The following is a 12904-nucleotide window of genomic DNA, read 5'->3' on the forward strand; positions in this document are numbered from 1 at the left end:
CTTCTAAGTTCTCTGGTCACTTACCCACCCTTGGTGAGAACAGACATCGGGATCGACTGCTCTCAGCTCACAGACTGGCTAGGTGATTACTGTCAGCCTGCAGAATTCAGACTCACTTTGGAGCATGAGAGAGAGAGGTGTGACAGGTTGAGAGCTGTCAGAGGCTGTCTCTCTCCCCCATTGTCTGGTCCCTATGCAAATAGGTCAGTTCTCTGCAAAAATCCTAGGAGAGATGGGATGAGGCTTCGTGAGGCTCTGCGAGTCACTGCAAAGGGCCCCGGGCTTAGAGGAAGATGACAAAGCATCCAGATGACAGAGCTCGGGTACAGATTGCTAAGACATTGCACTTGCTACCGCCACCTTCCCAGGGGTTCTGACCCAGACGTGTGCCCGGGGAAAGGAGCAGCGGAGTTCAACTGTAACTCAAGGCCGACCCCAGTTACTGCCTCCCGGGGCACCGTGCCAGCAAGGTTACCAGGGGAGGCAGAACTGGGGAGGCATCTTGTCCCTTCAAGCTTGGCTCCGGGACCCAGACGGCACACATGGGAGCATTTCCTGCCTGGATTAGTCATTCAATGGGCCCTTCACACAGACAAAAGCAACAACTGCATGTGAGTGTCACTGTAAAAGCGGGCAAGTTCTTGGTCTCTCTTTTACAGGCACACGAGGACACACTCAGGGAACACAGGTACCCTGTGGGCAACACATCCAGAGAGGGAGGACTTCTGAGCTTCTTGTGAGGGAGGAGTAACGGTCCACCTAACATGGTGCAACATGGTACGAAGCTCTGAATTTCAGGAATACAAAGAACTAAAACTTACAACCAAACTAGTAAATGTAAACGGGAACTCCTAACGCCCCGCTGGGCCTATTCAGTCACCCGGCTGCTCCCTGGGGCGGGGTTGCAGGTCAGGGTGGGGTGACTTTCCTGCTGAAGGCAGGCAGGGCACCTCGGCTTCCATCTCGCTGCCTTCCCGTCTCCCTGCCCTGCATCTCTCGTCTCTGGCTGCCTCTGCCTGGCGCCCTCACACTCTCTCTGCCTGTCCGAAACAAACTCCATCTTCCCCGGGGCCCCTGGACCTCTGTGGCCCTGCCTCCTGTTCCCTCGGGGAAGGCAGAGCCCCCCACAGGGGACACTCTGTGGCAGAGGCTGGGGCGAGGCAGGGACGCTCGGGGTAAGTGTGGGACAAGAAGGTGGCGAATGAAGTCTCGAGGACTTGGTGCGTGGACGTGGCATCAGCTCAGAGACTGAGGTCTTTTAACAGGAGGGGTGGTCATGGCTGTGAGGACTTAAAGAAGCTAGTTCCCGGAACGTTCCAAGGAGGTGAAGGGAATGTTATTTCTATTGCTTCTGACACTGCATCCCTGGGGAGCAAGGCGGGTACCTTCTTTGGAAAAAGACTGCCTCGCCGAGCTCCCGAAGGCAGAGCCACTGCTTCCTGAGGTGCCCAGAAGCCAGGTGACTGATTGTGCCCTTTGCAGACTGGGGTCCCAGCAAGGATGCTCACTTCTACCGACAAGAGCAGACACCCATTCAAATGCTGGGGCTTTTGCCTTCAGCCTCAATGTCATTTTATTTGAGGCTCCAAAGACTTGGTTCTGCTAGACTGACTCCTGATTCTGCCCTTTCGTTCAACAAGACGGGAGCCCAGTGTCAAGAGGAGGAGCGGGGAGAGGCGGGTGGGTGCGGGTGGGGGCAGCAAGGTCAGGGTCTTGCTCTCCGCATGGGCTCTCGCAGGTATCGTCCCCGTGCATTTCTGAGACGCTAAGTAAAGAGCATTTCCCCGAGGAGCCAGGTGCCGGGTGAGGACCGGCACACTCCCGCCAGATTCAGTGGGTCAGTCTGCAGAGGCCGTGGCGTCTCCCCAGGGGAACGGTGCTGAGTCCGGGCTCGCGTCCTCTCTGCGGGTCTTCGCTCCTCTTTTCTCTCGGAAGGCAGATGCTGTTTACACCCTGGGAGAGGAGGAGCTGGCTTTACTTTGGAACCAGCCCCCGAGACTGTGGATAAAGCTGAGATGCAGGGGTTCCTGAGGAAGAGGAGGATCCCGACTTCCTTCCACTCTTAGGCCTGCAGAAGTCAAGCAGAAGTTTCGGTTACACATCCATCTCCGGCTCCGACGCTTTCCCACTAAGGGTCCCTGGCGTTTCTTGTTATTGGAGGGGGTGGTGAGTGGCGAGGCTACACCCAACAGTGCGCAGGGCTAACTCCTGGCTCAGCACTCAGGAATCACTCCTGGCAGTGCACAGGGCACCATACGGGATGCGGGGATTGAACCCAGGTCGGCTGCATTCAAGGCAAGCTTTACCTGCTGTACTATCCATCTGGTCTTTAACTAGTGGTCCGAAAGTCTGTCCTTTTTTCACCTGGAAACTAAACTGGCCCAGCTGGACCCTCTGCAAAAGCTGCTATGACCTGCCAACTCTAAGGCCTCAAGCTTTGGGGGATAAGTTTTTGATGAGCTTCTGACTCGTAGGAAGTTTCTACATAAGAGAACTAAAATAACCTTTTGATCATCTTCCCCAAATTGGTAAAAAGTATTACGTATGCGGGCAAAATTTCTCTCATCTTTGTTGTTGTTTGGTTTTACTTTTGGTTTGGGGATACCTCCTGAGGAGTCTGAAGTACTGCTCTCAGCATGGTGCTCAGGGGTGCTCCTGGCAGTGCTCAGGAGACCAGGCCATGCTGGGGAGCCAACCCAGGGCTCCCACAGACAAGGCGCCTGCTCTGGAGCTTTGAGCTTAATCCTTGACCCCAGAAAGACAGGACTTCCAATTCAGTACCAAATAAACTCCCGGCCACTTCCCCAAATTCTCTAAGACTTTCTTTTCTCATCTATAAAATGAGATTTGGGTAATACTAGTTTTACAAGTATTTGCACGAAATCGTGTAGAAAAAAATTTTTTTAAGTACTTAGAACTGAGATATTACCTGCTGAGGACCAAAGACGTGTTCCCTAGCCTGCTTCTTGAGGTGAAAATGGGTCAATATGCCTTCAGGACCCGAGGCCTAATGCCTGAACCACTGATATTTGTGGAATAGAAGAATAGACCTAGACGCGATATGGGAGTATTTTCTGGTTTGCTCCACGATGAACACGCGTTACCCGTGTTACCCTTTACCTTGGTTTGACTTTGCTCAAACACAGGTCATCAGAGTCCACGCACCTGGCCTTCGGTTTCTTATTTGCGGTGCTTTCAAAGGATGAGGCGTCCACTTGTATCTCATCTTCATCTTGCAGGGCTGCATCTAAAGCCGCCTGGACTTTGGGGGCAATGGCAGGGCCCTCATAATCTCTGGTGGTCCGGCTGGGCATGTCCAACTCTAACAACACGATGTTTTCTGCCTGCAAAAGTACAACCATAAGCAGTCCGGCTGGCTCCGATCAGGAGAGGGCACCGGCAATCCCGACCTCCTTTAGGAACGAGGGGGGGGGGCGCCCATGTATGGGCTGCGACTCCGTGCTTGGAGCCAGTGCTGGGGCCGCCTGGACCTCGAGACTTCAGAGCTATCGTCCCAGTCCCTGCCTCTTATCACTTCTGTCCTGGCAGTACCACAGATGATTTTTGTTTTCATCTCTAGGTTATGTTCCTTTCGGAAAAACAGTGAGCAGAGAGGCCTTAATGGGAATCCTGGGGTTAAGCCCCATTCATCTGCAGACATTGTGCAAATACAAAGTACTTTATAAAGACGTGGGGACTTACAGCCTAGGGGATGTGGTGCTCGCCTTGCATGTGGCTGACCCAGATTCAATCCCCCGCATCCCATATGGTCCCCTAAGCCTGCCAGGAATGATCCCTGAGTGAAGAGCCAAGAGTAAGCCCTGAGCACTGCTGGGTGTGGCCCCCGAACAAACAGAAACACCCCAAGTAACCCCCTGAGAACCATCACTGCGCATTAACTGCCTTGAACCCACATATGTGACCAGTGAGCTTTAAAACCAGGGATGAGAGTCCAGTGGCAAGGCACTTGCCTGGCATGCTGCTGAGCAGCTTCTCTCCCTGTAACCACAAATGTCCGGAGCCATGTGTGGCTCCCTAATAAAATAAAACCATGCTTTTTGGTCCAAGACAGAAAGTTCTGGCAAAATAAGCATGCTCTGAAATTGCTAGAAAATATTTTTGACATACGTCCCACCACATAAAACCTCAACTAAAACATCTTTTTTTCTTTTTCTTTGCTTCGTAATTCCAATGTCGGGAACAACACCACCCAAGAAACTAACTTATTCTAATCTGTTTTGCCTAGGCCACCAAGAGAGATTTGCAAACATTTAAAAACTTTAATTTTAAATGAATAAAAATGCTGAATAAGAACTGAGTATTAAAAGTAAGTAAAGAGATATTCATGATAACCTTTCAATATTAATACTGCAAACCACAATGCCCAAAAGGGGGGGGGGATGTGGAGCAGAGAGAGACAGAGAGAGAGAGAGACAGACAGACAGAGAGAGGGACAGACAGAGAAGAAAAGCCCCTGCCATAGAGGTACACGGGGGAAGGGGGTGGGGGGTGATGGGAGGAAGATGGGGACACTGGTGGTGCTGGGAAATGTACACTGTGGAGGGATGGGTGTTGGAACACTGTATGACTGAAATCCAATTGTGACAGCTTTGTAAGGGTCTATCTCACAGTGATTCAATATAAATGTTAAAAAAAAAACCTTGCATTTATTTTATTGCAATGGGGTTCTTTCAAACAACATTCAGGGGGCTCTGGGACTTGGTCAGTTAGGTCAAACAGATCAATTCTATGGGCTACCCCAGCAATGCTCGTGGGCTACCAGTGCTATAGACATGGTGGAGGGTGGCTACCCAGTGCTGAGATTGAATTGAGGTGTTCAGATTCTGTGCTATGTCCCTACTTCTAAAATATTTTCATGATTATCAGAAAATTAGCTCAATAGGCTGCATGTAGGAGGCCCATGTTTGCTCCCCAGTACCACACTATTGCCAGAGCACAGCCTGGAGCAACAACTGAGCACCATGCCAGGAATGACCCCTGTATATCCTGGGTATGGTCCAAAGACAGAAAAAAGAAACACACATTTCAACGAAAATCTTCTATTCTGAACCTAATATAGGAGCGAACTGATAGCAGAGTGGACAGGGCACTTGCCTGCACACTGCTGACTCGGTCTCCCAGGTATCATGGCTCTGGCCCCCTGAACTCTGAGAGGAGAGGGCCGGGAGAGATCTCAAGGTGCTGAGCCCTGGCTCAAGTCAGAAGCCCAGGCTCAATCAACCCCCAGCCCTGCACTGGGTGGGACTCCAAAGCGAAACAACAAAATAAATGCCAGACTCGGCATCTCACCCTGTAGCGAGCTTCCGGGCGGATCATCATGGACATCCTGGCATGCTGGCTCAGCGGCCGCTTGTATCCCACTGCCGAGACCGGCCGCTTCATCATCTGCTGGTTCCTGGAAGGAGACAGCAGAGGTTAAGACTCTGGCCAGAGTGGGCTGGGGCAGCAGTCCCCAGAAGACACGGGGCTGAGCCTCCTGCGACAGAAGCTACCAGTGACTCTGGAGTGAGGGTGACCCGCCAGTGGGGCAGCAGCTGCTCAGGAGTTGTTTCTCATTCACGTGTGAACTTGTGAAGCTTCCAAGGTGGAACTGTCCAAGTCTTCCTCCAGTCTGCAGCTTACTCGGACTGCAGGCAAGAGGCCTATTGCTCCACACTACTCTGCCCTCTGTAGCCCTGGGAGACGGCTCCCACCCCCGGCAGGACTGGAGTTCTCCCGCATCAGACGGAAAAATCCCGTCTACGTGGGGTCAGTCTGACACCCACACTATCTCCCCGTTCTGTTCGGCATGTGTCACCTCACAGCTGGGGAAGCTGACACGCAGGAATCTGGGAGAGGTCTCCAGTTCACTGAGATTAAAGTCTGCCCACTCCTAGGACCACGCTCATCACCAAACATTTACTCGTGGGCTTGGGGCCAAGTGAGAAATGCAGTTGCTTTTAAGTTATACGAAACGGGGGTTCTCACATTTCCCCTCCGGCCATGTGAGGCTAAGCAATGTCCCTTGCCTTCTCCCCCCCTTAAGATCTAACTGAAATTAACAGAGACTTACTCCAGTCTGGTGATAGGATGTAACTTCCAATGATCTTCCTCTTCATCAAAAAAGGATCGATTCATAATTTTACTTTTTTCTTCAAGAGGAATAAAGTTTTCTATAATAAGATGCCTGTAAGAGCAGAGAGACATGGGTGAGTACAGATGGAGTTTGGGCTTTCTGGTTTCGCATGTACACAGTGATCCCATTAGGGCTGGTGAGATAGCACAGCTGATAGGGAGCTTGCCTTGCATGCCGCTGACCCAGGTTCGATTCCACAGAGCCCGGAGTAAGCCCTGAGCACCACTGTGTGTGGCCCAAAAAAAAAAAAAAAAAAAAAGAGTCAAGTCCCTCCACAAATAAATGACAGTTTAAGTGTTATGCTATGGGGCCGCCATAAGCAAAGCATCACAAATGACATCTGGTCCCTGCCTGAGATGATACAGCATTCCTTGGTTTGACAGGGGCAGGCAGGGGTCAGTCCTAAGAATGTGGAGCGGCCACTCCACTCCAGGGAGGAGCAGTGACGGGTGAGGAGGGCGGCAGCTGACATGCACTGACCAAGTATCTATCGGAGGCCTCAGGTGCTGCTACCCTGGCCCATCCCTTCCAGAAGCAGAGTTCTGATGACACCACCTTCCTCCAGCCCCAGGACTGCTGCTGAGCCTAGACACTCACAGTCTAACCCCAGGCCCAAGCACGAGACCGAAAGGCCTTCAGCCCGAGCTCTGAGAGTGACCAAGTGGGGACCGAGTGGGGACTGTCTCCTATCACCTCACTGCTTCCAGCTGACCAAACCTCCAACCTGGATAACACCCAATGGAAGAGGGGCACAGCAAATACCACAGGGGGCAGTGATGGAAAAAACAAGTAAGAGACATAAAGTAGAAAATGGCTTCCTTGGGCGGGGTGGAGGGAGAAAACAATGTAAAGGAATAAAATTTTCTCTTTATCTGACCTTTAAGAAATCTATTTCTCGGGGTGGGGGGGTGGGAGGGATGCTGGGAGCATTGGAGGTGGGGAATGGGTGGAGGGATGGGTACTCGATCATTGTATAACTGAAACCCAAGCACAAAAATTTGTAAGTCTACAACTGTACCTCATGGTGTTTCACCAATAAAAACTAAAAAAAAATCTTTTTCTCACAACACATATATGTTACATATAAGTTTTTGATTAGGAAGGTCCTATTTACACAATAGAAGATGTAAAAACGTAAATTATATACAATTTCAATATCCAGAGATTACTATGATCACTTGGCAATTATTTGGTTTCATCTTTTTTCCAAATACACAAATCTCTGACACATAGATTTAATTTTAAGGATTCCTTTTCAAAGGTAAAACTTGGCCACTACAGAAATCACTTTAAAATATTCTTTCAACAAACATTCAACTAGGAGCACACTCATTGTGTAGAGGACCTGGGATTGATCCCTGGCACCAGAAGGTCTCCAGAGCGCAACTGGGTGGGACAAAAAAAAAATGTTTAAGAAAAGTTCCACCCAATATTGTGGCAGGATTGATATAGAAAAAGACTATTTTGAAATCAGTAACAAAATAATGAATCTAAAGATCATTGTTGGTTAAAGCCATCAGCTCAGTGGTTCTCAAAGTCAGGCTAACTCTAATCTCACAGAGCTGTGAAAAGTTATCCCTTCAGGGCCTCAGGACAGACCACAGATTCTCAAAGCATGCCCATGGAACAGGAGGGGCAACAACTGGGCCTTGGTAAAGATGCAGATTCTCAGCCCCACCCCAGAGGCATTTAATTAGACTCTCTGGGTATGTCAACAATCATATTTAATAAGCCCTTCAAATAGTCATCCAGTGGCGAGGGCAAAGCATCTCTTAAACTCTAAGTATCAGTCTATTAAAAAGCTCCTCAGATGATTCAGTGTTCAGACAAGGCTGAGAATCAGTGCAACAGAGCTAGTTCTCAGAGAAAGGGAAATAAGGAAGACAGAGCTAAAAGTTAACAACACACAGAAGCAGCGGTCAACCAAATCTAAATCAAGCCTATTTCTAGAGATTTTCGGAGCTAGAGCTTTCAACAAGTCAACCATACAGAAATGTGTTAAAGGTGCCAGAGTGATCGTACTTCGGGTAGGGTGTTTGCCTTGCATGCAGCAGACCTGGGTTCGATCCCAGCATTCCATACGGTCCCCATAATGTTTCCAGGACTAATTCCTGCATGCAGAGCAAAGATTAACCCCTGAGCATTGCCGGCGGTGACCCTCCCCGCTTCCTCCTGCCCCCACCTCACCAAATAAAAATTGTTAAATATGGCCAGGGAAACCATACGTGGGCCAGGGGATGGAAATGGGATCAGCCACCTGGAAGGTAAATACCTTACTCACTATACGATCTCTCTGGCCCAGGGCTGCTGATTTTTGACTATCATGCAAAGGCCATGTGAGGCTTGTTTGTTTGTTTGTTTGTTTGTTTGTTTTGGAGCCACAACTGGCAGTGCTCAGGGCTGACTCCTGGCTCTGCACTCAAGGATCACTTCCAGTAGGCGCAGGGACCTCACTGGGTACTGGGGGTTGAACTGGGGTCAGCCTCATGCACTGCAAGTGCTTTGTCAGCTATACCATCTCTCCAGCCCCACAATGAAAGGCTTTCAAAAAATGGTGCTGGGACAACTGGACAACTACCTGCAAAAGAATGCATTAGAGCACTATCTCATACCACACAGAATGAACTCAGAATGAATCACAGACCTAAGTATAAGACCTGAAACTGTAAGACCTTAGCTGCAAGATAAGCTACAAGGATCTAAAAACAGGATCTGAGAGAGAATACAGGGGGTAGGTGCTTGCCTTGCACACACTCTACTGATTTCAACCCCCAGGACCATCAGGAGTAACCCCTGAGCACAGAGCCACAAGGACAACACCAATCGGTGTGGCCCCTCCCGAAATAAAAGGAAAAAGAAAACTAAAAACATGTCTATAAAAACATGTCTATGATAAAGTTTATGTACAAGTGTTCAAAGCAACATTTTCATAATATCTGAAAGTAGAAACAACTCAGATTCCCATCAATGGATGAAATGATAAATGTGTTACATCATATAAAGGAATAATATTTGGCCATAAAAAGGGATGATGTATCGATGTCATCATAACGTGCATGACCCCTGAAAACACTAAGTAAAAGAGGACAATAAGAAAAGTCGACATTACTCAATTTGTAAATTTAGGTGCACCATGCAGAGCAGAAAAATTTTAGATACAACAGCCTAAGTTCAAGCTACAAAATAAAACAGAGACACTGGGCTACATCAAAATTAAAATCCTTTGGGGCCAGAGCAATAGTACAGCTGGGAGGGCACCTGCCCTGCAGGTGGATGACCTGAGTTCTGTCCCCAACATCCCATATGGTCCCCTGGGCACTGCCAGGAGTGATTCCTCAGTGCAGAGCCAGGAGTAACCCCTGAGCATCACTGGGTGTGACCCCAAAAAACAAAAAAAAAAAGAAGCCCTGCAAAATTAAATCTTTTGTGTTGCAAACAAAAGATCAATCAAGAAAGCAAAAGGCAACCTACAAAATGAATATTTGCAAGTCACATATTTGATAGGGGGCTTGTTTCCAGAATATATGAAGACCTTTCAGAATTCAAAAATAAAATAAGGCCCCAAATAACCCAATTTTATAATGGACAAAGGACTACTCCCCAAAGATGGCACACAGTAAATAGCAGCATGTAAAAGACGCTCAACATGATTAGACATTAGAGAAATACAAATCAAGACCACCATACTGCTTTTACCTACTAGGACTCTAGAGCAAACAAGTGTCAACAAGGAACTGAAGAAACTGGTAGAGACGCAAAATGGTGTGCCATTTTGAAAAACAGCTTGATAGTTCCTCAGCAAGTTAAACACAGTTACCCAATGACCTGGCCTTTGGGTATATAGCCTAGGTATATGCCTAGAGATATAAAAACATGTTCATACAAAATCTTATCTCTTAGGGGCTGGCGTGATAGTAGAGACACTTGCCTTATATGTGGACTACATGGGTTCAAGCCCCAGCAACCCATATGGTCCCCTGAGGAACCAGGAATAATCCCTAAGTGCAGAGCCAGTGGTACCCCCTGAGCACTGCAGGGTGTGGCCCCCAAACCAAACCAAAATAAAAAACATGAACAATAAAAATGTGATTTTTTATAAAAGTATTATTCATTCTAATATGGGGCTGGAGATATAGTACAGCAGGCAGGGACCTTGCAAGTGGCTGACCCAGGCGTGATCCCTAGTTCTCCATATTGTTTCCCAAGCCCTGCCAGGAGTGTTCCCTGCACACAGAGCCAGGAGTAAGCCCTAAGCACCACAGTGTGTGGCCCCAAAATTAAAAAATATACTCATGACAGCCAGAGTGGACACAGTCCAGTCAAAATACCCATCAACTAACAAATGGATAAGTCAATTAATTGTATATATAAAATACCATAATATTTGATCAGTGAAAACAATGATGAAGTCAAGGAAATGACCCAAAACCCTGGTCTGGAGCCAGACAGTAAAGGCGTTAAGATATTTGCCCTGTAAATAGCCTACCCAGACTCAGTTGCCAGCACCACATAAGGTCCCCTGAGTCCTGCCAGGAGTGATCCCTGAGCGCAGAGTCAGGAGTCAGCCCTGAGTATCACTGGATGTGGCCCCAAAACAAAAAGCCCTGGGATTTGATTCCCAGAACCACACAGTTCTCTGAGCACTGCAATAAGTGAGTTTGAGCACTGCCAGGTGTGGCAAAAAAATGGAAAAGTTTTTGTAAAAGATAGATGACAAAAAGTTATTTATCACTGAATCTGGGTGATGGGTAGCTGAGTGTTCATTATACCTCTTAAAAAATTCTAAAAGGTAGAAAATTCTAAAACTTAGAAAAGTTAATAAAAGGTTCCCTCTTTCATCAAGAGATTAAAGATGAGACCAGAACTTTAAAAGCTTTAAGGGGCTGCAGGGATTAGTACAGCAGTTAGAGAGTGAGCCTTACACACAGCCAACCTGGGTTGGATCCCCAGCACCATATAGGGTTGGTTCCCCAAACCCCGCCAGGAGTGACCAGAGTACAGAGCGAGGGAGAAGCCCTGGGAACCACTGGGTAACGCCCTAAACCACACACACACACACACACACACACACACACACACACACACGCTTAAATAAAGAGCGTGGCAGGAGACTGAGGGGCGTCGGGGGATGCCATCCAGCGGGATGATGGGACCCAGAGAAGGAAAGTGATTTTATTGAGGCGACAGGCTGGGGAAGAATAACGGGCCTGCACTCCTGCTGTGCTCCTTAACCGGTGCCCGCACTTACTTGAGTTTCAACTCCCTAGTGAGCTCATTCTGTGTCTGCTCAAGCTCCTGCCGCTCCTTGATGTGCTCTTCTTGGAGGTCATGGATCTCTGCCTTGACAGCCTGAAGCTTGGAGAAGAGCTGGAGGCCCGGGGAGAGGCGGGTGAGCGGGGCTCCATCCCCCGGGTCTCGCACGCCTCTGCCCTGCCCTCTCCCTTTGTACCTTTTTGAGCTTTTTGGTCTTGATGTCCACCTCTTGCTGCAATGAGCTGTACGTCTCTTTAAGTTCCAAGGTTTCCTCATCTCGACTTTCCATTTGTTGCTGGATTTCTCTTTCTCGACGTTTCTGAAATTTAAAAAAAAGAACAAAACAAAATGCACCTTACGGCCTAGAGCCCATGTCTGCAGGAGAGCAAGGGGCGGGGTGCTCCAGACCAGCGCCTCCTGCCAGGGCGAGGTGACACTCGTTCTCCCCCCTTGTTAGAATCTAACACATCAGATTTGTTTTGTTAATTTTTTTTTCTTTTTGGGTCACACCCGGCGATGCTCAGGGGTTATTCCTGACGTTGCACTCAGGAATCACTCCTGGCGGTGCTCGGGGGACCATATCGGATGCTGAGAATCAAACCCGGGTCGGCCGCATGTAAGGCAAACGCCCTACCTGCTGTGCTATTGCTCTAGCCCCTGCTTTGTTCATTAATGTGCCTTACTCCACCCTATTCTCCCCACAAAGGCATGCCGAGTTACCTGCTCCGCAATCTCTTGCCGTTTCTGTTCCAGGATTTTCTGCTGCTCGTTTGTATGATCTACTATATTTTTTCCTCCAACAAGCAGCTTACTTTCCATAGCCTGAGTGAGAAAGAGGCAAAAGCTGTTTGGTGAATGGTCTCTCTGAGAACCTATCTCCTCAAAGGGAGGCCTCACAAAGGCACCTGCTGCGTGAGGGAGACCAGACAGGAAGCTGTTTCAAAGGCCTGGCTGGGAGTGGTGCTGGAGAGAAAGTGGACGGGGGCCCACAGATCCTGCTGAGGCAAGAGGCAGAGGTGTGGGAACTGGCGGGGCCCAGAGGGAGTGGGAGCCCAGGCAGCAAGGTGAACTGCTAGGAGTCTGACGATGGGGAAAAAGTAGGATCTGGGTGGCTACGGGCATCTCTGCGGAAATGTCCAGGAGACAGAGTGTGGATGTCAGAGACTGCCCTGGGTTTGGCTATTCAGAGGCTGAGAGACTGCACTATTTCGATAGTAGCAAAAGTCAGGGAGCGCCTTGACCTGAAAAACACGGAATCTTAACAGTCCACAGCCTTCACTTCTGAACATCAGGAACGTTCACGGTAGCCCTGCACTGTCCTTCGCGGTGCCCTTGGAGGCTGCTTCCTCTTCCCAAGGAGCTAGACTAGAATACCAGCCCTGCATGCCCCTTCTCGCTCTCAAATGGTTTGCTGTATCGTCTAACAGCACCAGAAGTTGGGAGAGAAAAGTACTTCTCCCTGCCACCCACAAATGACCCGAGAGTCCAGGACTTGCGGCGATGCTGAGTCTCGCC

At 49.0% G+C, this 12904-nt stretch overlaps 1 protein-coding gene across 1 annotated transcript in view; it reads right to left on the reverse strand.

Annotated features, from left to right (window-relative positions):
• Positions 1-1941: 1941 nt before the first annotated feature.
• Positions 1942-12904, reverse strand: part of KIF3B (kinesin family member 3B) — a 40697-nt gene continuing 29734 nt past the window's right edge. The window contains exons 3-9 of the mRNA XM_056121195.1: positions 12110-12211; positions 11586-11708; positions 11385-11503; positions 6074-6187; positions 5311-5416; positions 3166-3344; positions 1942-2068 (exon numbers count right to left, since the gene is read on the reverse strand). Of these exons, the coding sequence (XP_055977170.1) occupies positions 1975-2068; positions 3166-3344; positions 5311-5416; positions 6074-6187; positions 11385-11503; positions 11586-11708; positions 12110-12211 (837 nt within the window). The 3' untranslated portion in view covers positions 1942-1974. The remainder of the gene's footprint in view (positions 2069-3165; positions 3345-5310; positions 5417-6073; positions 6188-11384; positions 11504-11585; positions 11709-12109; positions 12212-12904) is intronic.

The sequence above is a fragment of the Sorex fumeus genome, unplaced genomic scaffold, assembly GCF_029834395.1.
Source record: "Sorex fumeus unplaced genomic scaffold, SorFum_2.1 ptg000044l, whole genome shotgun sequence".
Classification (NCBI taxonomy): domain Eukaryota; kingdom Metazoa; phylum Chordata; class Mammalia; order Eulipotyphla; family Soricidae; genus Sorex; species Sorex fumeus.